Here is a 24,148-nt window from a genome sequence, read left to right on the forward strand (position 1 = left end):
TCCGATGAATGAATGCATAAATGAATAAATAATTGGTCAATTTATATGTAATTAGATAGATGTATAAATCCCTGTGAAAATCTTTAGGTAGGCCGAAGGCATCCCGTTGAATTTTTATATCATCCCGATAAATGTCAGTCGGCAAAAATGTCAAAAAGTGATAATATACGAGCTGCTCTCAAACCGTTTGATAGTAAAGAAGAAACGCATGTTAAAAGTTTTATCACCATTTAATGATGACCGATTCAAGTTCATTTATATTAACAATTTCACAATATCTATTATATGACGCTGCACTTTTATGCATGATGATAATGACAATAATGTTCATTGCGATTGCGTTGAAAAGTCAGATCACAATATGTAAAGCTTAATAAATACTCGAGCATTTAACGTGAATGTCTCTGACGTGGACCGCCGCACGGTCACGTGGCCAGGCAACATAGGCTCTACCTGGTGTCGATTTCGAAGTCTTGCGGGTTGTGTTTTGGGAGACGGTGCTGTGCTGGGCGGACATTTGCTGTGCTTTGGCTTCGTTTGACTTCTAGTATCAGACAACCAAGGATCCTGTGTAGACTGCACATATTTTCGTAGAGCCCTGAAATGTAAAATGTCAGTTTTTAATTTTTTTTGCCTGAGAAGAAATGTTACCAATCAACTGCAGAACATATGAGTTCCTCTTGTCATTAAACAATTTTATATTTCAATTACTTTTGCGATAATAAGATAAAAGCATGTAATAACACTCTTAAGTAGCGCACTTTGGAAACTGAAAAATTCCTTTCAGATGACGAAGTGAGAAATATGAACAGCAAATTAATGTTACTTACGTTTAACCGTAAAAGCCTCCAACATTGGAAACACCAGCGCCGTTTCCACGGTAATTTCCGACTTGAGCACCGTTATAGGCACCCTGGGCGACACCTTTCGCATTGCCTTGCGCACCATAGGTTTTGTGGACGCCCTCACCAAGAGCCTGTGCGTAGTTGCCATTGGTGTTAGCTGCGCCGTATCCATTCTGGTTGCCCACAGCACCATAGTTTCCTTTAGAGTTAGCACTGCCAAAACCTGAAGACTTTTCTACCTTGTTGAATGTCTGACTGACGGCGCTGTATTTGTCATATCCCTCTGTGGCGGCCTGCCCGAAGTTCGCTACGTTGCTACCGAAGTCGTTGAAACCTTTCTTGGTGCCCTGTCCGAAGCCGCCGTAGCCGCCATATTGCCCGTAGCCCTGGTTGGCGCCGTACTTGCCTGCATTTTGGTACACACCCTGGTTGACGCCGCCTCCGGCATAACCACCTGCTCCGTACCCGGCACCGCCGTTATAGCCATTGTAGATACCGCCACCATAGCCGCCCAAGATCGGATAGCCGCCGTAGCCGCCGTAACCTGGAGCAATGGGGTAACCACCGCCATAACCGCCGCCGTATCCTCCGCCATAGCCGCCGCCGTAGCCACCGTAGCCACCGCCGTAGCCACCGCCATAACCGCCGTAGCCACCGCCGTATCCGCCATAACCACCCCCGTAGCCTTTGCCGTAGGGAACACCACCATAACCGCCGATGTAACCCTGAGAAAGCACTCCAGAGCACAGCATTGCAACAACACTGGCCACTTTGATGTAACCCGCCATGATCTTGCCGTTAGTTTCGGAGGCTGCTGGCTGTTCGACTCTTCAGGCAAAGAAGTTCAAGTGACCGTTCAATGGACTCTTGGCACTTTTATACCGCACAAGACACTTACTCGCCTGATGCGATATACGCATATTACCATAACCTCATCAAAATGTAATGAGGAACAATTAAATCTACATACCGTTTCTACGCCATTTCCTTGACCAAGCTACTGCTAACACGACATGGTTTTATCTCCGTATAATGTAACACAGATGTGAATTATGTGGGAACTAAATGCGATAGCGTCTCCAGGAGAACATACCAAATTAGAAGTTGGAAGGACTTAACAGGAGTTATTAATTATACAACATTAATGATGTACAATGTTAAGGTCCAAATCGACGTTCATGTAATATTTTTAAGTTGGTCTTTTTGCTACACTGTACGTTTGGTTTGAATGGGAATGGAAAATTGATAGTTGAAAGGTACACACACAAAATAAAAATATGTTTCACTTCCATGGTATACATATGATGCAGGTTACAAAGTTAGCGCAAATTGCAAATAGTAAATAACAAATACTTTTTTTTTTGTTTAAAAACAGGCTGAAAAGGATATTCAGTTTTTGTATATCTGAGGTAGACAGAACGGAAAAGTGGTCATATTCTATAGCTAATCATCAGTTTAACCGCTAATCAAAGCAAATTCTTTATAGTAACAATTGAGCATTTCGGTTAAATTATATTTATTTCAGTACCTTCATGTTATCTGTTAAATGGCATCTTGATTGAATTATGTTTTCCACGCAATACAGTAAGTCCACTTATTACCATAATCCTGAATTATCAAGATTGCAGCTTAGATATTCTGGTTCAAGATAAAGTAAATCTTGGTCGGAGTTATTCCAGTGCCCCTAACTTGTAATTATACGGTGTTGAAAAACCACTTTGTTGGGTCAAGGAAGTGATGGACTCGTTCGACTTCACTTTGTCAAGAAAGCTCAGCCTTTGATTCGCCGACTATAACACCCAGCTTAGTTTTCCTGGGTGATTTTTATACTACATAATAATTATTTTATGACCGATTTTCTTAGTCACCAACTGTGTGAACTGCATAGTTTCGTTTAGTATATATGACCAAAGCACAGAGATCGAAAGAGATAAAAATCCCAAGAAGACAAAAATTTAAAGCTAGATTTCTGTCCTGTGACCGACTAAGCTGTAGGAAAATTGAATTGTCGTGAATACATATTTACATGTACGTAACCGGGTCACGTTTTGCTGTCCGCCATGTACACAATACTAACCATATATCTGAAATGACATTTAGCTTTATTTAAAATTTTTATCATAAGAATTAATTAATATCCTAAGTATGTTTGATATTTTACCTTACCCTTGCATACTCACATTCTAGTTAAATTTTGTTAACGAAATTAAGAAGTGGTCGCAATTCATTTATCAGTGGTTAAACAGTAAATTTGAAGAAACATCTTTTTTCGTTTTGCCTCACGAAAAACAGCAATATTTCAGAACAATGTTATCTAAAGGAAACAGTTTATATGTAAAATTTCACTATGAATAATTTTCCCAGATGAATTATGCATGTGAACGCCTACGAGCAAAAATGAAGATAGATCGTAACTTCCATCGCCCCGCATTTTGGCACTCTGTGCTCTTAAATTTACAAGTGATATTCGTTTCCACCTTTACTTTCATCTGACCAGCATATCAGTTGGTTAGGAGGTCATATATAATGTTCAGAACAGATGTTATGATACCGTACGCGTATACCGTTTTGTCTGAGTAATGCAGAAAAAAAAATTAAAATAAGAATTGAGAAATTCAGCGTGCAGTATATCAAAGAGGAAAAAGGACATTCAATATCACCAAATGTTAATATTAATTGACTAAAACGACACAAATGAAAGCTAGGGTACATGGTTTTGTTTAAATTTTTTATCCATCATTTTGTTAACCTTGTGTTGTTAAATACCCATTATTAACCTGCATTCATCCTATTCGCTCTTTCTTTCAAGAGGATCGGGGGGGGGGGGGGGCGCATTAGAGCCTTTCTCGCAACCCACCCACGACAATGGAGATATCAGTTCAAAATGAACAAACCATCCCCTCTTGTAAGACATAAGACAAATTACCTGCGGTGTTTTTAATATCATATTCTCCCATATTGATGAATTGCAAAGACGCGACGGCTTCAAAGGGGTGTGAAGTTTACCGTTATTTACCAAGGTGGACATTTGTTTAAAGCAATCATCACATTTGTTCATAAAACAACGTCAAAAACGCGATCGTTTCAGTTCATTTCTTTTCTTAAGTAAAGCGTGGGTTTATCCCACGCTCTGAACAAAAAAAAACTGATTTGAGGCTCAAATAGAACAACATTAAAGAATGAGGGTTACCCCCCCCCCCTCCCTAGTACTTATAGTATGTACCCTAAATTAACAAAAAGGTGAGAAATGATTGATCTTGAGAATGAATCTATCTTACGAAAATGAAAAATAATTTTCAATGTAGATGAATCATTAATCGCGAAATATTATCCTGCTTCTCAGACTTCTTAAAGCCTCCAATTATTTGCCACCACAACAGTATTCCGAAGATATATGTTGATGCATAAATTGGAAGAATGCATTCTCTCTCTCTCTCTCTCTCTCTCTCTCTCTCTCTCTCTCTCTCTCTCTCTCTCTCTCACACACACACACACACACAGACACACACACACACACACACACACACACACACAAAAAAAAAAAAAAAGCGGAGGAGGGGGAAGTCCGGTTGTTTTATGTACATTCACACAAATCCACAAATATGGAAATCTGCACTTGTACATACTGACGTTTTTTTTTATAAGTGACACACAGACAAAATAATATCGCGTGTCTAATAATTTGCTATCAACATCATGTTTTCATTAATAAGAACAAAGACTATGATAAGATGCCCTATACTTTAAAAGCTTTAATGCTCGTCACATATCAATTTACATAAATAAGACAGTGGCTCCCTACAGCGACCAATTTCGAGTTCATGTGGTTAGGGTAGTCTAGGATTCGGTGCTTGGCGTGGACATTGCGCTGTGATGATCTCTAATCTCGGTCGCTGTGAGAGCTGACTACTGCAGGGGAGCTTGGCTGCCTGTTGAATCTAATTTGCCGTTTTCGGTTAGATAGTGTCGTCTGAGAGTGAGTTTTAGTTTCTTGGCGGATAATTAGTTACGGATAACTGAAACAAACGACAAACTTTGTTGTGTACTTGTAAAAAGCAACTTAGCTAGACCAGGGAATTATATCGATATAATTCCCTGGCTAGACCTATTGAACGTCGACGTTGGTTTGAGGAAATCTTATGAATTATACTTAACGTACCAATTTCCATTAGTAATATTTTATTTTCTTCGCCATACAGACATATGAGGAAAAATAACGTTTTTGCATTCCAAATCTTAGGCTGCTACTAGCACAATATCAACATACATGTAAGACCCAATTCCCATACCAAGATTGATCTAGCAGGATCGACCCATCTCCGAAGGGTTTCTCGCTAAATTACATTAAGCTCAAGCGGCTTGATGACTGGCACGCTTACTGAAGCTGCTGCGGATAATTAACTATCGTTTAGCTTGTTTAGCAGCTTCAGTGGGCGTGCCAGACATATGAACCGCTTAATCTCAATGCAATTTAGCGCGAATCCTCTCTGAGATGGGTCTATCCTGCTAGATCGATCTAGGTATGGGAATGGGGTCTCTAACTTGTTCTACGGAATTCTATACGATGAACGCATTGTACTTGAATTGTTTTCTCAACATTTCGGACATTATTATCTCTTTTGACATGTTTTTACCTTCACTTATCCGCCATATGACGCACCGCCTCCCATCACTGCACCGCCGTTTTGTCCCACACTGGCGCCATACTGCAGGCCGTAGTTTTTCCGCTGGCCTCCAGACAACAAACCGTAGTTTCCAGCATAATTCGCCTTTGCAACAGCACTGCCTAGTCCGGACTGTTTACCGAGAGCCCCATACGCTCCATTATTATTGAATGTGTTTTGTCCTTCCTCCCTATTCACAGCGTTATAAGTTTTGCTGACGGCACTATACTTGGAGTATCCATTTTTGCCCTGCTTAGCATACCCTCCGAAACCATTCCCGAAGCTGTTGTACGCTTTTTTCTGACCCTCTCCGGCACCGGCGTAAGCTCCATACCTTCCGTAGCCCCCTGCACGTTTGTAATTCCCATTCTTTATGTAGACACCTTGCCCCCTGCCATAGTTACCGTATACTTGACCAGCCCCCATATACGCACCACCCCCACCTCCATTGTTGGACATGCCGCCACCCCCACCGTTGGACATGCCGTTGGCGGGGTATCCATAGTATCCAGACCCATAGTTGTATCCAGTATAGGGTTTGTACCAATACCCTTTCTGAGGTGGGTAGCCGTACCAGTATCCTCCCGGAGGGGGGTAGGTGTATACCACTTTGGTCGGATAACCATACCCGGTGGCTGGAGGGTAGCTACTTGTTCCTACCCAGCCGTTTGTTCTGGTATTCTGGCATATCCCCAGTGGCAACAAGGTCACCAGAAGATGCAATAGGGAGATGACAGGGCGGATCATCAGGATACCTTGTGAAAAATAAACATTGGATATTTAAGCGTGCGTGCGGTGTGTGTGTGTGTGTGTGTGTGTGTGTGTGTGTGTGTGTGTGCTCGCGCGCGCGCGCGTGGTGTTTAATTTTTTAAAACATCCCCCTTTTCTGTTCGGTGAGGTAGTATTTGAACTGTTGGCGCAGTGGTATACTACAATACTTACACTGAGCATGCCATTTAGGCAATTGAATTTTTGTATTAGTCATGAAGTCGTATTATCAAGAGGTAAAGTAAATTCCTTTATTTGGCTTTATTTACCAGAAAAAAATGTTCTTTCAAACGATATTTCGCACACAAAAAGGCACAGTGTTTAATGATCAACATAAGTCAAATGTTCAGAATATGTCTATCGGCAATCTCACGCACTATTCCCCGCAAATGCATGGCTTTGGCGTCAATCACCAGATCAATTTATAACATTCCCATTACCTTAAATTTTGTTATTCTTTCGTGTCTCACGTTACCTTAGACTGGCGGCATGACTTTAGTAAAAAAAACGTAAATAAACGACATCACCTTTACATGAATAACCATGGGGATACAAGAGATATTAGAACTGTATTTACATACAACGTCTAGATTGACAAATAAAGTAAAAAGCAATTTATCTCTTAATGTTTAAATTAATCGTGGACACGAGCTAATATCACTGTATTTTACACGTAAAGTCTGGATTGACAAATAAAATAAAAAAATTAATCTCCTCTAAACCAAATGTTTTAAATCAATTTTTGAATAATCATGCCGACACAAGTTAATAAAACTTTATTTTACATATAATGTCTAGATTAACAAATAAAGTAAAAAGCAATTAATCTCCTCTAAACCAAATGTTTTAAATCAATTGTTGAATAATCATGCCGACACAGGTTAATAAATCTTTATTTTACATAAAATTTAAATAAGGTTAAAAGCAATTAATCTCTTCTTAAATAAATGTTAAAATCAATAAAATCGTTTGCTTACTTGGATGCGCTGACGAGTGAACCTCCTCGGCAACTGACCTACCACTCTCTCTTTCTTTATTTCTTTTGGTCTTTTTATACCAGAAGCTATCTGTTTTTTACTCGTTATCTGGTTTAAATGTTAAATGTAGGTTTAAAGAGTATCAAAAGGTCGTTAATGTTTTTTTAATCCAGTCATTTTTGACCTTGACTGTCTGGGGGATAGAGACGTATAGTTTTGTGAACCATTAAAGGCAGTAATTAGGTTTTAACGAGGCTCATCTTCTTTTCGTATCAATTTAGGTATGTTACCAAACCACAGCTAAATAACCAAAGGCACTCTTGACCATTACGAGGAAATGAGTAATAGAAATGTAGTAAGTCCGCCCAATGAATTTCCTGGTTATTATTATTATTATGCCCTTGATGTCTCGAGTTTGTTTTTTGCGACTTATATTCTCACTGATGGCATTCAACGGATTATTGAAATATCTGAGGCAAGTGCATCTATAATAAAATGCAATTATCTTTGATCCTCTTCTGTGATTATTTAAAGTCACGGAGTACATCATAAACATTTTAAGTACAGTAAAGAAACTCTGCTTGTCCAAAGATTTATCAATACCAGTGTCTGTAAGAGAAGGACGTTCGTGACGTAAGCAACCAGATTGCACCAAAGGGCATCTGTCGCAATTGGATATCACACAAAGCACAGTGGCACAAATTATTAACGCCCTTTGCAATAAGTTTTACGGTGATTGTTGAGAATAGGGAAGGACATTTTCCAAGGTCTATTGAAATTTAAAATAAAAGTGTGATCTAAACTTAATTTAGGTCCAATCTTTCCTCACACGGTACCTGAGCCAATCTATACCTATCAAACATTTATCGTCTTGGATACGTGGTATAACAATGCAGTCACACACACAAACACACACACACACACACAGAGAGAGAGAGAGAGAGAGAGAGAGAGAGAGAGAGAGAGAGTGAGTGAGTGAGGCAAAGAGAGAGAAAAGGGGGAGAAGATGAAAGAAGAGGGGGAGGAGGCCATCAATATAAAGTTTACAAGGGCACTTTCTCATTAATTTATGAATCTTTCTGCTGGACTATCTTCTTGCTGGATAAACCCCTGATAGCAGTGTATATGAAATATGAGAAGTCACTACACCAGGGTCACAGACTGGTTTTTTAACTAAATTTTCACAGATATGTCTCTAGATAAAGAATGGTACTTTACTGCAGTCTAAAAGATAACTTCACATAATAAAACTCGCGGGTACCCTCTACCAGGGCCGCAGTTATTCTTATTATTATTATTATGTAGACATTTTCGTTGCGAAAGCGAAAGTACAGTACAGAGAAAAACCAGAGACATATCTGTGAATATCTAGTGAAAAATCAATCCGTGGCCCTGGTAGAGGGTAGGTAGAGGGTAGAATGTGACCAATAACGTTAAAACTGCCATTTAATGTTCAACGTCTATCCCGGGATTTAATACCCAATCGGGACTTTTCAGTACTATCTGTTTACAAAAATCTGTAAAATGACCAAGTAAAAGTATGACCATAATTAAACAAATGCCGATATCTACTTAGTCATGAATTCAATTAAATTAGTTATGCATGTGTACGACTCAAGTGCGTACGACTATATATATGACAGTCTGATAAATATTTAACTTTTAGATTTGATTAAAATTGCCAGTACCCGGTGTACAAATTGTCACGATGTCGATCTTTAGATCTACATGCATGTTGACAGAATATTTGATGGAATATACAGTATGTCCCTTTAAACCTTCTTAATTATAGGAAAAAAGGAAAAGTAAGAGAGAACAGTCAGATACATATTTATAATTTATTCTCACGTTACAAGGTCTAAAAAAGTATAAAATAAATAGAAAATAACCAAGAAGAGACTCGGGGAAAGGTGTGTGTCATCTAGAGTTCCTGTGGCGGTCAGTTTCGCAGTCGTAGGGAGTCGGTGTTTGCTGTACTGTGCGAGTTGCTGGTCGACTTCTAATAATGACCGCCCAAGCTCTGAGAATTCTCACTTCAGCTCCCTGCTCTCTGAAACAAACAGGGAAAAGTTCAGTTTAGATTAGCTTATTCAAACACACACACACACACACACACACAGTATAAACTGAGCAAAAACATGAACACGCCACGCAATACTTTAAAAAATTATCCACATTATGGGCTATATATACTGTAAATTTAATCATACAAAGTGAATTGCCAGTATGGCGGTATACCACTGCGCATAGTACCAACCGTTCAATTCTACTACGCTCTCATGATTTGATAAGAAAATTATATATACTTGATTGTTACTTGGAGATAAATTATCAAAACAGGCCTTTCCGCATCCATTTGCTGTTGTTGTTTTTATAGAGATAGTTTCTCTCCATTAAATGAAGACATTGCTAAATAGCTGTCCTTCGAAGTAAAATCATTGCTAAATGGCTACAAATTATCAACAGATGTTAAAACTCGTGAATTTTCACATTAAGCAGATTTGACATAGTTTTTAATTTGCAATGTAAAACCCATTATAATACCGCTCATATTTTCAAGTATACACGTATATTATACTGCTTATTAAATTTAAGACAATTAGGTTGAAGTTTGAGAGCTCCAATTAAACCAAGTAGCGTAATTTTCTGACTTTTTTGGTAGGTTACTGACTATTTTAAACATCAGCGTTACAACAGCAAGTCTAGAAGTTGTATTGGTAGCATCTGGGATTTTTACACGCACCGCACAACACTTTGCCATTTGTCGTATTTTGAAGCTTTGTTAGCTTGTCCGGTTTATTTCTAAATTATGATTTATTAAGAGGCACATGGATATATTTTTGTTTTAAAAATATTAAAGCAGATTTTGTGATTTTAACGCTTTCATATACCATGATGAAAACATGTTAACTTCAAAAGGAGTATAATACGGCATCAAAATTTGGGATAGGTCATGGAGTCTCATCGTGGTGGGAGAATGCAACGAATTTCATATAAAATATGGTATCAAAGAGTGTACTAGAAAACGAGTTTCGAATGAATGAGAAAAATTAACGCACACTGAATGTCAAGAGAATATCGATGAAAATCTGTTTCATTTAATGTTTTCCATTGAATGCACGCGCATGGTGTTAAACAAATATAAAATAAGGTTTTATAGGAACAGAAAAATGCATAGAATGCATTTTAAACTTAAAATTTGACTCTTTATCACCCTTTGTAAGTAAATTTCATTCAAAATTGGTAGACCAAATCAGATTTTCACGTTTAATAATAAGTTTTAAAAAAAGACTGGTAAGGAAACGTACATGTGGTTTTCAGCCAACGCCATAGTAGCCAGCTCCATTTCCATATCCCGCCCCCAGCCCGTAGGCTCCATACTGGTTTTGCGCTAGTCCGTAGTTCTGCCCGTAGCCCTGTCCGTAACCTTGGTTGTACCCGGTTTGTCCCTGCTGATAGTTGCCGAGCTGGTTGGCGGAGCCGTAGCCGTTCGTGTTCCCTACCGCCCCATACTGACCGGTGCCTCCAAAGTTGTCGTATTTCCCCTCCTGATTCACGGCATTATACGTTTTACTCACGGCAGAATACGAAGTGTAACCGTTATTGTTCTGTTCACCATACGCGCCAGTGTTTTGACCATATCCCTGATAGCCTTTGTTAGCGTTCTGGCCGAAACCGCCGTAGCCCTGCGCGTTTCCGTAGCCCCTGTTTCCCTGTCCTAATGCCCCTGCCTGGTAGGCGCCCTGCCCCGCTTGTGCTCCGCCGTACGCCCCTAAGCCTCCACCGTATCCCCCTGCACCGTACCCTCCAATTCCACCGTAGGCTGGGTAGCCGTAGCCGTAGCCGTACCCACCGCCGTATCCTGGATACACTGGATAGACGTACCCTGGGGCATAATAACCACCGTTATACCCTCCGTATGTTACTGGTGCAGGATACCTATATCCCCCACCACTGTAGCCGTACGTGTTGCCGTACACCGGGGGGTAACCCCCGTATCCGGTCGTATACCCGGGGGCAGCATACTGAGACCTGCCCCCGGTGAATAGAGTCAACAGTACTAGAGACAGATACAACATCCTTGGTATTCAAACCGAAGGAACAGATGAGTTCGTATATTCGGCTCCCCTCAGGTCCAGCTCAGTCAAACTATGAAATGATTATTGTTATATACCGCCCGTGACCACTGGGCCACGCGCGGTTGGTTTCTTAAACAACCTGCCAAATTATTTTCGCATCTTCGTGTTGAAATTTACAAGTACAACTTATTACACCGCAAAACCTATCTTGTGAACGCTGGAGAGAGTTCATTAGTAAGATATCCAACTGCAATTTACAAGTGAACTTATTTTAATGAGAGGTTTGCTGTTGTTTATCACTGCACCCGATACACGACCCGGTTCACTGTGACCATGCCCTCTCTAATTATATCATTAAAAAAGGGGAGATGAGACCACTTCAAGTCTTCAGGTATTTCACCTTAATTTATGTCTTTCACTTCAAATGTTTTTTTTTTTTTTTTTTGTTTTTGTTTTTTTGACAGTTTTTCTTCCACTTCTTTTTTGCTTCTATTCATAGAAAACTAAATAGGTAGTCCTACACGTTGACAGGATGTGGAAAATGATATGGTGATAAAAAAACTATTTTTTTTTTTCGTTTCGTTCTCCCCGCCTCTTCCCTCGATGTATATGGGTGGGTGGGTGGGTGGGGGCACGGAATGTCCTCGTGTTTATTTTATTTCCTTAATTTTTTACTCTGTTTATATATCGAGTGTTTCAATACACATATATTATATATCGCTGTTCATTTCTCCCATCACAGCTCATAGTATGGTCTCAATGAATACGAAAGACTACAGCGACTTCGTTTTTTTTAATAGGCCTGCTGATTGGTTTGTGTTTCCTTATAATCGGTTTTTTTTTTACATAGGTTTGTTTTTGAATAATAAGCTCGTATATGTAGGTATTACTGTCCTGACCAGCGTGTCTACTAGAGATGAAAAAGGGGAAAATAAGAAGGACCACATTTTTTTTTTTTGTGAAAAGCCAAACAAAATGTTTTGATCATAATGAGACTTGTTTTAACTGTTCAATTTGTACAATAACTGAAAACGTACCTGTTAAGCTTTCAACCCAGCTCTTGGGGACTTCATCAGTCCTTGGACAAAATAACGATGTCCAAGATCACTCGTACTTAAGTAAGGAGACAGTGTATAGTGAGCAGTCCAAGCGCATCTAAGTCGCACGGATAAAAGAGCAACATAAAAATAGAAAAAAATCTTACCAATCATTAGAGGCGCATTTTCAAAAAATAAATAAATAAATAAGATAAAACACAAAGTCACCGGCAGCTATAAACCACATCAGACGCTTAAGAAAACGCTGAGTCACGCTAAGGATAAAAAGGACAATAAGGACATCAGTGGTCCTATGTATATGAAATTTCTTGCAAAATGCAGGAGGGCAGTGGTTTGCAACCAAATATACATCGGTGAGACTGGGAGCTCGAGGTCTTTAAAGGCTAGAGTGAATGAACACCGAAGACCAAGACACATCAACGTTGATACCTTTTAACATACCACCACCAGTTGGGACAGTATGGAAGTCCTTAAATCGCGACGCCCTGTGGTTCAGCCGTAGGATGAAGAAGGCTATTTACATTCGGGCCCACAGACCATTACTGAGCGAGGACGGGGGAAGGCACAACCTGTCTCACGTCCGGCACAGTGTCATAGTGAGAAGTTTTCACTTGTGTACGCTGACTCATAACTTCAGTACTCTCTACAGATTGATTTTTCACAGATAAATAGACAGTCATATTGATCTGATGTCTATCGCCTCAGCAAAAAATGTCCACAATAATAACTGCGGCCCTGGTAGAGGGTATAACTTCTGTGAGTCTGATGAAGTCCCAAGTGTTGGCACGGAGGCTTGTACAGGTGAGCTTTCATTTTGTTTAGAAATTGAACAGTTGAAAAAATTCCTCAATATGAACACTAGTACTACACAGCTCAACTTCCATCAGAAAATATTTTCATATTGACATGTGTACTGTTAAACTCGAATTACACCAATGAGAAAATAGAGCAGGTGAGATCACAAAATTGAGAAGAAGAAAGATATAGTAAACAAGTGTATTTCGCGGAAGATGTATAAAAAGATTTTTATTTTGTTTACATTGGTAGGCGTCCGCGATTGGACATAGAAAAACCACCCCCACACCCACCTATCAAAATGAGAAATCTGTAAATCTGTGTTTATCAATGCTTGGCTGTGTCAAATTTATCTCCTATCACTACTGCACTGAACTTTGAATAGGAAATGTGCACACACACAAAAAATTACATACTTTGACTGGGGCCCTTTTCTTTTTTATTTATTTATTTATTTATTTATTTATTATTATTATTATTATTATTATTATTATTATTATTATTATTATTTTGTTAATTTATTTATTTATGTTTATTTTATTTTTTTGCAAACATCATATTAGTGATGTCGACCGAGACTCGGTTTAGGCATTCGATTATTTTATTACAAAACTCAGATAAGTAGGTAAACGTTCAAAATTTAAGCTTTTGTATCCTTAACAAATTTCCAAGGTATATATATCTCGATATTTAAAGAGTGTCTCATAAAATGTAAACACTTTAATAAACAAGGAGTCGTAATGAACACTTCAAATAAAAACAACTACTAGTAATACCTCTTTCAATAGACGTAACAAAGTCGTTTTTAATACAATCAAATATATTTATTTAATCTTTTACTACGTAACACAATACTAAGATTAAGTACTTATATGAACATATGTATGATGAAATAATTTAAAGATGACATATATATTTTACGATATGCGAACGGGTTTGAAGATACTTGGGAGTCGGTGCCTTGAGCGCTGTTTGGGGGTCGAGGAAGTCTGTATTCTATCATCTGGTTTCCTCTTCGTGATACGGGGTTGTCTGAAAATATGAGGAAAATTGGCATTCATTGTTGACAGATATTACTTGTAGAATCATTTGATGGGATGAGGATTACACAGCTCCTCCATCTTAATATAACCTATAAACTGCTTTGAGTTTTTATTTTAAATGAGAGTTTTGATCAGAGTCGACAGTCAGTTCAAAGAGGTCTAAACACGCTATGTCGAAATGAAGTTTTTTTAGTTTTAACTGTTATCTCCTAAAAATGCCAATAAATCGGCTTTCGTCTGCTCACTTGTTTACTGCTCTAGGTCTTTTTTCTCTTTCAATTCATCTTGACAAACTTTTAATATATGATCATTTCATTCAACGAGACTCCCACCACTATACAGCCTCTCAGTCAGATGTGTCCCAATGTCGTGGTTTTTGATGTCAAACGGAGTATTGTAAATTTGTTCAAGGTTTTTTATAAGATCACAAGACGACTTGTTTAAGTGACATTTATAGTATGGAATATTTTCCATAATTCTTAAATGAAGTCATCATCTGGATAGAGGTAGCAACAGTTTATAAAGAGAGCATAATCTTGACGCCTTCGTAAGTCCAAGCTGGTTTAGTTTAATTGAACAAGCATTTCTCTGTTGAATGGCTGTAAAAAAGCTGTAAAGTCATAATAATCACGTACTTAAGGAAAGGCAATACCAAATGTAATTCCACTGAAGTATACTGGAAGAATTTTGAGAAATAAAAATTAAGAGTTCTGGCCCATTGAATTAAAACACTATAAAGAGGGCTCTGGAATAGCATATAAAATTTGTGTAAAAATATTTCTCCGAGTTGTCAAAGCCTTCGGTCATGCTAGCCTTGCGAAGGGACTGATCATATCTAAAATAAATTTGTGTGGGGAATCAAGGGCAAGATATTTTTTCATTTATCATCAACTTTCAAACTCTCTTTCACAAATACTACGTGCATTGTATACCTTAAATAAGATCTCACCTATCCGTAGTAAGGACCGACCCCATAGGCCCCTGCACCCCCGCCGTACCCCAAGCCTTGAGTCAACGCTCCATACTGGCCTACAGCAGCACCGTATCTTGTGCCGTATCCGCCTGTCCCTGCGCCGTAACCACCGTTATAACCCTGGCGGTATAGACCCTCCTTGGCGGCGTTCCCGTACCCAGCTTGGTTTCCAACCGCACCATAGTTTCCGCTGGCCCCTTCGTCACTGAAACCGCCCTCTTGTTTGACGGCATTGTACGTCTTGCTCACCGCGGAGTAGGAATTATAGCCGTTGCTTGCACGATTCCCAAAGCCACCGTAGTTCTGACCAAATCCGTTGTACGCTTTGTTGGCGCCTTGACCAAATCCACCATACCCGGCAGCGTTTCCGTACCCTTGGTTTGTCCCATATTGGCCGACATCTCTGTACACACCCTGTCCAGCACCGTACCCTGTATAGCGTCCACCCCCTAGATATCCCCTACCGTAGCCGGCGTCATATACACCGTAGGGAGCGTAGCCATATGGACCATTAGCATAGTAGGGTGCACCACCGTAGGGGGGTGGGGGGTAACCGTACGCAGCTGGCGGTGGGTAATAATAGCCCGGGGTGGTGTAACCTCCGTAATTCTGAGCATAGCCAAAGTCCACCCATAGAAACAACAATAACAACACCGCCGTTGTTCCTCGGACAGTAAAAAGGGTGTTTATTTCCATGTGTCTGTTTGTGTCACGGTTGTCAGACCTTGTAAAACCTACGTCTCGTTCCACACGTAGCTGTACCAGGCTCGCCTCGTGGATGTCGTAACTGAACTGAATTATCAAGAGCTGGTCAGCCTTTTATCGACCCATAAAGAAGAAGTAGAACTTATTTGAATTGAAGATCGACCTTTAATTAACATCTGCAATATATAGTCTATATTTTGGGCAATGTCCCCCTGAGTCATTTCCCCGTACTGTGGTTGCGTGGAAGAGCGATTTGTGGCGGCGAGATCATTAGCCAACTGATAACATGGAGGATGCTATATTTATGAAAATAAGGTAAACGGTAACAAGTCCCATATAGTGTAATCAGAGAAGACATTAATAATTGTTAGGAAAGGAAAGTGGAGGAGAGTGTTCCATACAGAAATAAAAGCAAAAATGCTTATATAACACTTGTTATTTCGAATGGACACTGCTACAGCGTGTGTACCTATTAAAAATCATAACATATCATTCTTTATTAAAAGAATTAAAATTCAATTTTGCAGCTTTTAAGAATGTATTTACACCTCTTTATAAATTACGACTGTTTTCAGTCCATTCGCCGGTGATTAATACAGCTTGCTTACACCATTATCATTTTTAAAAACATGTTAAGTGTGCTAAAAGGTTTTGAAGACAGCCGTGGACATCTATCATATCCGTTCAAATTACGAAGGCAGAAACGTGGTTAATTCGAGGCCATTTTTCGTCATTTGTTTCTAATTTCAGTGCTAGCTTACGTTTTAAGAAAACTAGGACACAGTGTGTTCACGTCAATGGAATCTTTGTGATCCACTCCAAATCAAAAAGTATATTTGATTAATTTAGAGCTATACTTATTATTCAATTTAACAAACAATATTTCAGTGGACGAAAAAGATTCAGAAAAACAAATGTATTTTATTCATTTGATAAATTTTCACAACCAATCCTTTATTATAATTAATTCTTAAAGGTGACCTCGCTTAATTTAACAACAAATACAAATCTCATAATAATCAATCCTAATTGGTAATTTTTATAATATTTCTAAATATTTCTAGAATCACATTAACATGTATCGTGTTTATAATCAATCAAAAAGTTCTCATCAATGGTTCAAATAAACCGCTCCGTGTCTGTGCAGATTGATTGAGCACCAATAAAGACAACAAAACTACTTCAAGATAAGCCTTTCCAAGGTGACTCCACCTGGTGGTCAAATTCGAAGAAATCCATGTCTAGCGGGAGTCTTGATGTTGACGGTCATCTTCTAGTAATGCCCCCAGGGAATCTGTTTATTTTCCTGAAACACAATAGAAGTTACAAATATGGAACATGTTTTTCTGTTGTCGTTTTTAAATACATTAACGTAGCAATCCATCCCCACAAAGTTATGATACAGTTGTTGTTGTTGTTGTTATGTAAGATTGGCCACATCGACATTCAGAATTTTGTAAGCCTTTAAGTTCACTGTACACCGAACACCTTTGTCCATTTAGTCTAACATATGGATCACATAATTTCAAAGTCTTGTATTCTGCAATTTATCAAATCATATTTCTCTGAAATAGCCGATAAATGTCCCATATTGTGAAGGGGTCGTATTCTCAAATATAGGCTGTGAGCTACAACCGAACTTGATGGCAATCTACCAATTCTTTACCATCACGTTGTATGTGTTAACTTACCTCTGTCCTGTTAACCGATCGCAGCTTGACCACCTCGGAAGCCAATGTTTTGGCTGTTGAGACTGGTGCCGCTTCCTACACCCTGACTACCAAACTGTCCTGTCTGTCCACCGGCTGCCGCTTGGTTAGCTACGTTGGCAGCTCTGGAGAGCTGCCGCCCAAATTGTTGGTTGCCGGCATTGGCAAAGACTCCATTTCCGCCTTGGTTTCCAAATCCGCCACGGTGACCAACCTGGCCATATTGTTGATTTTTGGAACTGTTTCCGAACCCAGCGTCACTTTTCACAGAGTTATAAGTGGAACTGACCGCTTTGAAGTTTCTGTATCCGTTAGCGTTCTGCCTAGCCGCCCCACCAAAACCACCGTTAAGCCTAGCAAAACCGCCGTTGAAACCTCTTCCAAATGTGCCCAGAGTGCCGAAACCTCTGAACCCATTGTTGTTGTTGAAACCGAAGTTGTTGTTCACGAAACCCCGCCCCTGTTGCCGCGCCGCCTGTCCGCCCTGAAACCTTTGTCCCAGAAGAGCGGCAAGTCTCTGTAAAGCCGATGATTGAAACGACGGCTGAGCTCTAAATAATACCTGGCAGTCTGATACAGCGACCAGAGCTCCAACTAACACCACTGAACAGGCTAGTCTCCAGTCATTGAACATCGTGTTTGGTGAGTTGGAACCCTGCTTCTAAGTTACCAGATATGGATCCGATCTTTCAATGAATGAGCACAAATTTGGAGAGCTAATTTATAGGTGGAAATGTTACGTGCCGTTGCATGATTCGCACTGATTCTTCCCCCGATATGACAGCCTATCTTCTGATCTCAGCGAAACCTGCTTAGCTTGCCGTCTTGCACTACAGCTTTGCCCTTTTTAGGGGGTCATGAATGTAAATTTGTTTAAGGAAACAGAAAACTGCTTTTGTTCGACAATTTCTTTACAATATTCACTTTAATTCAAACGGATTTACAGCCTTTTGTTGCACTACATTAAAACTGTCACTTTTGTCTTGGACACGAACCCGAACCGGTTTAGGTCTCAATAACATGGACACACGACCAAATTAAATCACTAGGGTTTTAGTTAACTATGTCCTTTGGTAGGTGGTCGTAGACCAAAATCCCAGGATCTATGTCCTATTGTATTGCTTGCTGTTATCATGGGTTCTGTAAATTAAATAAAATATATTTTAAAGGAATTAGGGTTTTTTCTCATCTTGTTGTTGTTATTCATACAGTTTATTATCAAATAATGCCAGAGAATCACGGAGGGATTTAACCCCCTCCCCCAAGAAAAAATATCTGGTAATTTGAAAAACGAGAAAAAAATCAAGCATTTTTTTCTTGATCAACATATCCTACTGGAATTTTCGATGGCTACTGTTTTATATTTCCCCATTTTTATTTGACTTTGATTAGTCTTTTCATATCTACTGGTAAAGGTCGGGTAAATTCGTCATTTTGAAGTACCCATTTAGGCAGGAGCATTTTCATCCTTGTTTGAATATCGTGGTTATTTTCAGTTTGGTTGAGATAAAGGACGGAAATATAAAGTTTTTTTATAGATCAGTATGGCATTTTCTTAATTCACCATAGTAAGATTTGTTCTACGTATCTTTGAAGTGCAAATTCAAACTTACTTTTGATACAGAATACTTGCCAACACTACATGCAGGGATAAGTACTAAACGAATTTGATTTCAGTAATGTTTACAATGAGAAAGAGAGACCATGTAGATTTGCAGTAATATAAATAAACAGATGACAGAGATTTTTTCGGGCAACAAAGATACGAATCAAGAGTGCGCGCGAGTTGGCTGACTGTTACAATCACTGAATGTGTGGTTCGTTGGAGGTGAAGCTGAGGTCAAGTTAAGCTGAAAAAGTTGAGAATATATATATATATATATATATATATATATATATATATATATATATATATATATATATATATATATATATACCCTTAGTGGTATTATCTCTCAATCAAGTCCAGATTACAAACGTTCTATTTCATTAAGACTGTAGAATCACACAATTTTGCATTGGTTGAGGTAAAACCGATTAAATGTTTATAATATTTCACCCAGGGAACAATAATGCCGGTCGTCCAAGAAAAAAGAAAAGATTAATTTTACAAAGTTGTTTGTATAATATTATTTAGAACTTCACAAGACATGTCAACTAGGAAGGCAGCCGGTAAAATAGAGCATAGGCCTCCGATCCGTGGTCGCACACGTCAATTTAGATTACACTATATTTAGGAAACGCGTGATAAAAAGAACAGGTAGCTATCTACAGTGTGCCGCATCGTTAAATCTGATAATTTACTGCTAAGATATAATATAGTAATTTTTATCGGGCAGACAAATTACAGGCAAATTATAGAGCCAAGTGGCAGGTTCGTAAAACGGCGTTCTTATTGGTTCCTTTTGATAACGTTTGAACCAACAGCTCCTTGCGTTGGTCGTGACTTGCTCAAATAATTGTTGCCTCGTGATCTGTGATACGAAAAAATATTTCCGGGTAAGTTTCCTCAAAATTTTGAATTAAAAATATTTAGTCGATTCTCAATTAAACAGTTGCCAGGATACATTTTTAATTCCGTACCAGACGTCTCAACAACTAACAACATTTCCTTCCATATTAGTCTTCTCCGTTGTTTTATTCCTTATATCTATGTAGAATTTAAACGGCTATCATTTTTAAGGCATGAGACAAAGCAGCCTTGTTAAAATTTCCGTCAAATCAATTTTTTCTCAAAATTTTTTAAAATCGCATATAGGTTTGAATTTCTGCACAAATTTATAACAAAAATCTGGTGCGTCATCCCCCTTAACGTTATAGTGAAGACAAGGTTTTAAATATACTTGGTCAGTAATTAATAATGTAATAATTAATTATAGAGATCTTCAATGTACAGATGACCACGCCCAACAAGACAGAGGGTCTACAAATGAACAGTTACATATGTTATATCCAGCAAAGTTATAGTTATAATTGTATATCATTTACAGTTAAACCAAAGCTAAACCAAAGCCTGATGGAAATACAAATATCGACCACCCGTATTATTGCTACACAACAACAGAACATAAAGTGAAACTCAAATACAACATTCACAGCCCCTATAAAAACTACTGGGGAAACGACGTTTGTCCGTTACCTTGTAAACACCTTAAATCAATTCATAAAGATTTGGTTATAGGAGAGTGGAGACCGTTATGGATTGCATGTAATATTTTTTTAAAAATCGGGTAGTGTTCAACGTCTGTTAATCTTAAGCGTTTTCTAAAGCTAAATCAATCACCGGTGGCTAGCAGTTGCCGACTTAAGTAAGTACCTAAAAGTTAGAAAGCGTTTACCATATGCGACAGCGAGAGTAAAAGCAGATGAGGGTATTGCAAGGTCCATTGTCAAATAATTTAGTTGCGCTCCGTTTGTTGTCTTTTCTTTTGAAATTTTTGTCGGAAGATGTTACTCTTGCTTTTAAAATACTTCTGGGAATATATTTCTCTTGATCGTGAAATATCCTACCATTTTTATCCAAACGAAAGTCTTAATGAGTGCATTGATTTTTTTAAATTTGCTTTAAGCGGAGTAGGTCATAAATGATTATACACTAGGGCATATCAGGAAGGAATTTAACTTGTAAAACATTGTGGTTGGATGTTATCATGTCACATAATATCACCACAACTAACAGTTAACTCCATACATATTAATTTGATCTGAAAGAAGTCACAGTATAAAAACCGCGGAATTTCTTATTCCGCCACAAAACGAGAAGTTTGCGTAACAAGTTGAGGCGTAGTCAAGCCACAACTACCCCATGGCTGCTCGGTGCTTTCTTGCTGCTGTGGTCGTTGCGCTAGTGGGAGTTTCCTCTGCGCAATTTGGAATAGGGGGTCCAATTCCCATTTTCGTCCGAAGTCCTAGTGGTCAGGTGATTCTGCTGGGTTATGTGAACTCTAACCGACAGAACCAGGGGTTCGGAGCCCAGGGCGCGTTCGGTTCTGGACAGGGTCTTCTAAGCGGGCAGCAGGGTTTTGCCAACAACCAAAGATTCCAGGGTTTTGGGGGTCTTGGAAATTACGCAAATGCTGCATCCTCGGGTTTTGGGGGTTTTGGCCGGAACGCAGGAGGATTCGGACAACAAAGCAACAACGGATACCAGAACTTCAACGCAGTCAGCAAGACTTTTAACTCAGTGAGTGCTAACGGAGGGGTATCCAGCGACGCGGGCATTGGTATTAAATCCGGTCTGTACAATAACGCCGGGTTCGGCACACGGAGAGGAAATGGCTTGTATAATCAGTTTGGTGGAGGTTCGGCTGGTCAAGCTGGCGGGCAAGTTAGGCGGGTGGCCGGAGGTGGACAAAACACTGGCTTTCAGACCAGTGCTGGACAAGCTGCAGGGCTTGGTAACAACGCTGCGCTGCAGAGAGGAGTTGGATTTAACGGCGGAGCCGCTCAGGGCTTTGTCGGGTAGTGGTAAGTATAATTATTAATATGTTAACAGGTTTTGAAAGTGTTCGAAATTTAAAATGTTCGTCGTCAGTTCAACAATTAATCTGTTTATTTGATATTTTGCCCTTGTAAACTTTTTATTCGGTGCGTCGTATAGGGTATCTTATGTGTGAAAAAAAGAAATTTTCACAGCTTAAAAGTTTTATGAGACAAAACGCTGAGAGTACATTTGGACAACATCAGGCTGCCAGATATCTATCTATTTATTTATTTATTTATTTATTTATTTATTTATTTATTTTATTTTTTTATTTATTTTTTTTGCTAACTGAATGTTTCTCTTATATGCACCTGCGATTGGACCTTCAGCACCCCCGTCCCCTGTGACACTGTGAGCATGCACCAAAGTAAAGTGGAGAACACTGTTTTATTATATAATCTTATGAAAATATTGGATATTAAACTTGCATACGTATTACTCATTTAGTATTGTAGCATGCATTCGTCTCTTTCAGAGTGATGGTATATAGAAGACGAAGCACTCTCCAGGAGGCCATTACTAGAAGTCCAACTGTGCATCGACTCCCGCGTGACAATCTCGACTTCGAATGTGGCTGCCGGATGGAGGCACCTAACCCTTATAATACCTCAAGACATAATACATGTTTATAAACGCTTTGAATGTATAGACTGCCGTATCCTGAATATTGTATTCCTATTTCAAATAAAAGAATATCCTCAAAATATTTTCAACATTCCTCTGTCTGTTTAATTTTAAAATGGGTAAATGACGCGACATAAAAAGAACTATAGTTGACATATGTATATATGAACCAAAATTATCCCCTGTGGCCGAATGGATATAGAAAATGTTGCCTTTTTATCTTGAGAATGGTTTCATGTCTCTTCGATTTAAATTTCGTTCTCCTGTTGTCTTTTCTGATTTAGAGATCCTTGCCCCTGCCTTATTGGGCTGTATATTATTAACAGTGTTAACGGAGAGTCGAGTTTGGTTGTTCCAAGTAAGCTTATTCTTTAATATTCTAATTGAATGCCATCAAATTATCCTAATTATCATAAAATGACAGGATGGCATGCTACAGTTGCGACACAACTACCGCAACTAGTGCAAATCAGCAGCCTTGTTCATTGTGATGGCCATCATAGAGACACGCCTAACGCAATGTTAGCTGCGCTCTTTTTTAAAGAAATTAAAATTTTTTTAATCTTCAGAATTGGCACTGTTCAAATGTGAATATCTCCACAAAAAGATAACATTGTATAAGAAAAAAATGTATGGTAGATCCACTTTCTGAATGTTTCGGTTATCAATTTAATACGCATATCAAATATTGTAATGAATACGAAATTGTTCTGAACTGAGCAGTTGGAGAAAAACTTCCACAAGTACCGTTTTTTTATATATTCTTTTATCTTGCACAGGTTTGATATTGTGAATGACTTTTCTCATTTAAAAGGATATAAAACGTGTTCAAAGCGGTCAAAAACATCAAGACAATCATACCGATGTGTATTTAAAAAGCTGGTGCGTCAAAAGAAAATGATTTTTTTTTAAATTTAGGGTTTTTCACACTTCAGCAAGGTAATTAAAATTGCATACGTGAACACTGAATAGTATATATATATATATATAAGTGGTTAAGTTAACCGATTTATTATTTGTATTCTACAGTTTACGCCACACAGTTGCAGTTTATGTGTCTAATATCGCATTTCGTAATATTAAGTCATGTGTTAATGGCTGTAGAAAAAGTTGTCCATTCATGCAATCTTTGGAATACAGAAATCACTGTGCTGGGAGGACGTGGAGAGGCTCGTAAGCAGAAAGGCTTTCGTGTTCAGCATGGCAAATGGTCGATGCGCACTCTTTGATCAGCGAACTTCAGTTGTGGCGTTAATCGAACTTTCTAAGACAGGCATACAATTTTCACTCCTGAAAAGAAAAGCGTGTACAGTTGAGCATGATAAATAAAACCTGGAACTGAATCAATATTTCATGGTTTCAATATATGTTTATCGAGTTTCGAAAGTTGTTAAAACAGATTTATTATTGCATCTAGAGAAGCTG

General features: G+C 38.7%; 6 protein-coding genes across 6 annotated transcripts; 1 reads left to right on the plus strand and 5 right to left on the minus strand.

The window, feature by feature from the left end:
• Positions 1–211: 211 nt before the first annotated feature.
• On the minus strand, positions 212–1,699 carry LOC106157636 (uncharacterized). The gene is made up of 2 exons (XM_013533349.2): positions 831–1,699; positions 212–598 (listed from the first exon to the last, which is right to left on the minus strand). The coding sequence occupies exon 1, from the start codon at positions 1,631–1,633 to the stop codon at positions 833–835; it is 801 nt and encodes a 266-aa protein (XP_013388803.2). The 5' UTR covers positions 1,634–1,699; the 3' UTR covers positions 212–598; positions 831–832.
• Positions 1,700–4,572: 2,873 nt separating this feature from the next.
• On the minus strand, positions 4,573–6,256 carry LOC106157669 (uncharacterized). Its single transcript, XM_087007928.1, has 2 exons — positions 5,480–6,256; positions 4,573–4,861 (listed from the first exon to the last, which is right to left on the minus strand). Exon 1 carries the CDS (start codon positions 6,254–6,256, stop codon positions 5,486–5,488), a length of 771 nt encoding a protein of 256 aa, XP_086864054.1. The 3' UTR covers positions 4,573–4,861; positions 5,480–5,485.
• A 2,822-nt stretch (positions 6,257–9,078) lies between these two features.
• On the minus strand, positions 9,079–11,711 carry LOC106157666 (uncharacterized). The gene is made up of 2 exons (XM_013533380.2): positions 10,563–11,711; positions 9,079–9,304 (listed from the first exon to the last, which is right to left on the minus strand). Exon 1 carries the CDS (start codon positions 11,331–11,333, stop codon positions 10,572–10,574), a length of 762 nt encoding a protein of 253 aa, XP_013388834.1. The 5' UTR covers positions 11,334–11,711; the 3' UTR covers positions 9,079–9,304; positions 10,563–10,571.
• A 2,237-nt stretch (positions 11,712–13,948) lies between these two features.
• LOC106157644 (uncharacterized) lies at positions 13,949–16,189 on the minus strand. Its single transcript, XM_013533360.2, has 2 exons — positions 15,179–16,189; positions 13,949–14,218 (listed from the first exon to the last, which is right to left on the minus strand). The coding sequence occupies exon 1, from the start codon at positions 15,896–15,898 to the stop codon at positions 15,179–15,181; it is 720 nt and encodes a 239-aa protein (XP_013388814.2). The 5' UTR covers positions 15,899–16,189; the 3' UTR covers positions 13,949–14,218.
• Positions 16,190–16,517: 328 nt separating this feature from the next.
• LOC106157668 (uncharacterized) lies at positions 16,518–18,353 on the minus strand. Its single transcript, XM_013533382.2, has 2 exons — positions 17,599–18,353; positions 16,518–17,213 (listed from the first exon to the last, which is right to left on the minus strand). Exon 1 carries the CDS (start codon positions 18,248–18,250, stop codon positions 17,609–17,611), a length of 642 nt encoding a protein of 213 aa, XP_013388836.2. The 5' UTR covers positions 18,251–18,353; the 3' UTR covers positions 16,518–17,213; positions 17,599–17,608.
• Positions 18,354–21,384: 3,031 nt separating this feature from the next.
• On the plus strand, positions 21,385–23,087 carry LOC106157670 (uncharacterized). Its single transcript, XM_013533383.2, has 2 exons — positions 21,385–22,083; positions 22,575–23,087. Exon 1 carries the CDS (start codon positions 21,422–21,424, stop codon positions 22,079–22,081), a length of 660 nt encoding a protein of 219 aa, XP_013388837.2. The 5' UTR covers positions 21,385–21,421; the 3' UTR covers positions 22,082–22,083; positions 22,575–23,087.
• The last annotated feature ends 1,061 nt before the right edge of the window (positions 23,088–24,148 follow it).

Source organism: Lingula anatina, chromosome 3, assembly GCF_051362555.1.
Source record: "Lingula anatina isolate TDL-2025a chromosome 3, LinAna3.0, whole genome shotgun sequence".
In the NCBI taxonomy this organism is placed as follows: Eukaryota; Metazoa; Brachiopoda; class Lingulata; order Lingulida; family Lingulidae; genus Lingula; species Lingula anatina.

Bases quoted from the DNA above. Each gene is read 5' to 3' on its own strand.
- LOC106157636 (XM_013533349.2), bottom strand. From the start codon at position 1,633: ATGGCGGGTTACATCAAAGTGGCCAGTGTTGTTGCAATGCTGTGCTCT.
- LOC106157669 (XM_087007928.1), bottom strand. From the start codon at position 6,256: ATGATCCGCCCTGTCATCTCCCTATTGCATCTTCTGGTGACCTTGTTG.
- LOC106157666 (XM_013533380.2), bottom strand. From the start codon at position 11,333: ATGTTGTATCTGTCTCTAGTACTGTTGACTCTATTCACCGGGGGCAGG.
- LOC106157644 (XM_013533360.2), bottom strand. From the start codon at position 15,898: ATGGAAATAAACACCCTTTTTACTGTCCGAGGAACAACGGCGGTGTTG.
- LOC106157668 (XM_013533382.2), bottom strand. From the start codon at position 18,250: ATGTTCAATGACTGGAGACTAGCCTGTTCAGTGGTGTTAGTTGGAGCT.
- LOC106157670 (XM_013533383.2), top strand. From the start codon at position 21,422: ATGGCTGCTCGGTGCTTTCTTGCTGCTGTGGTCGTTGCGCTAGTGGGA.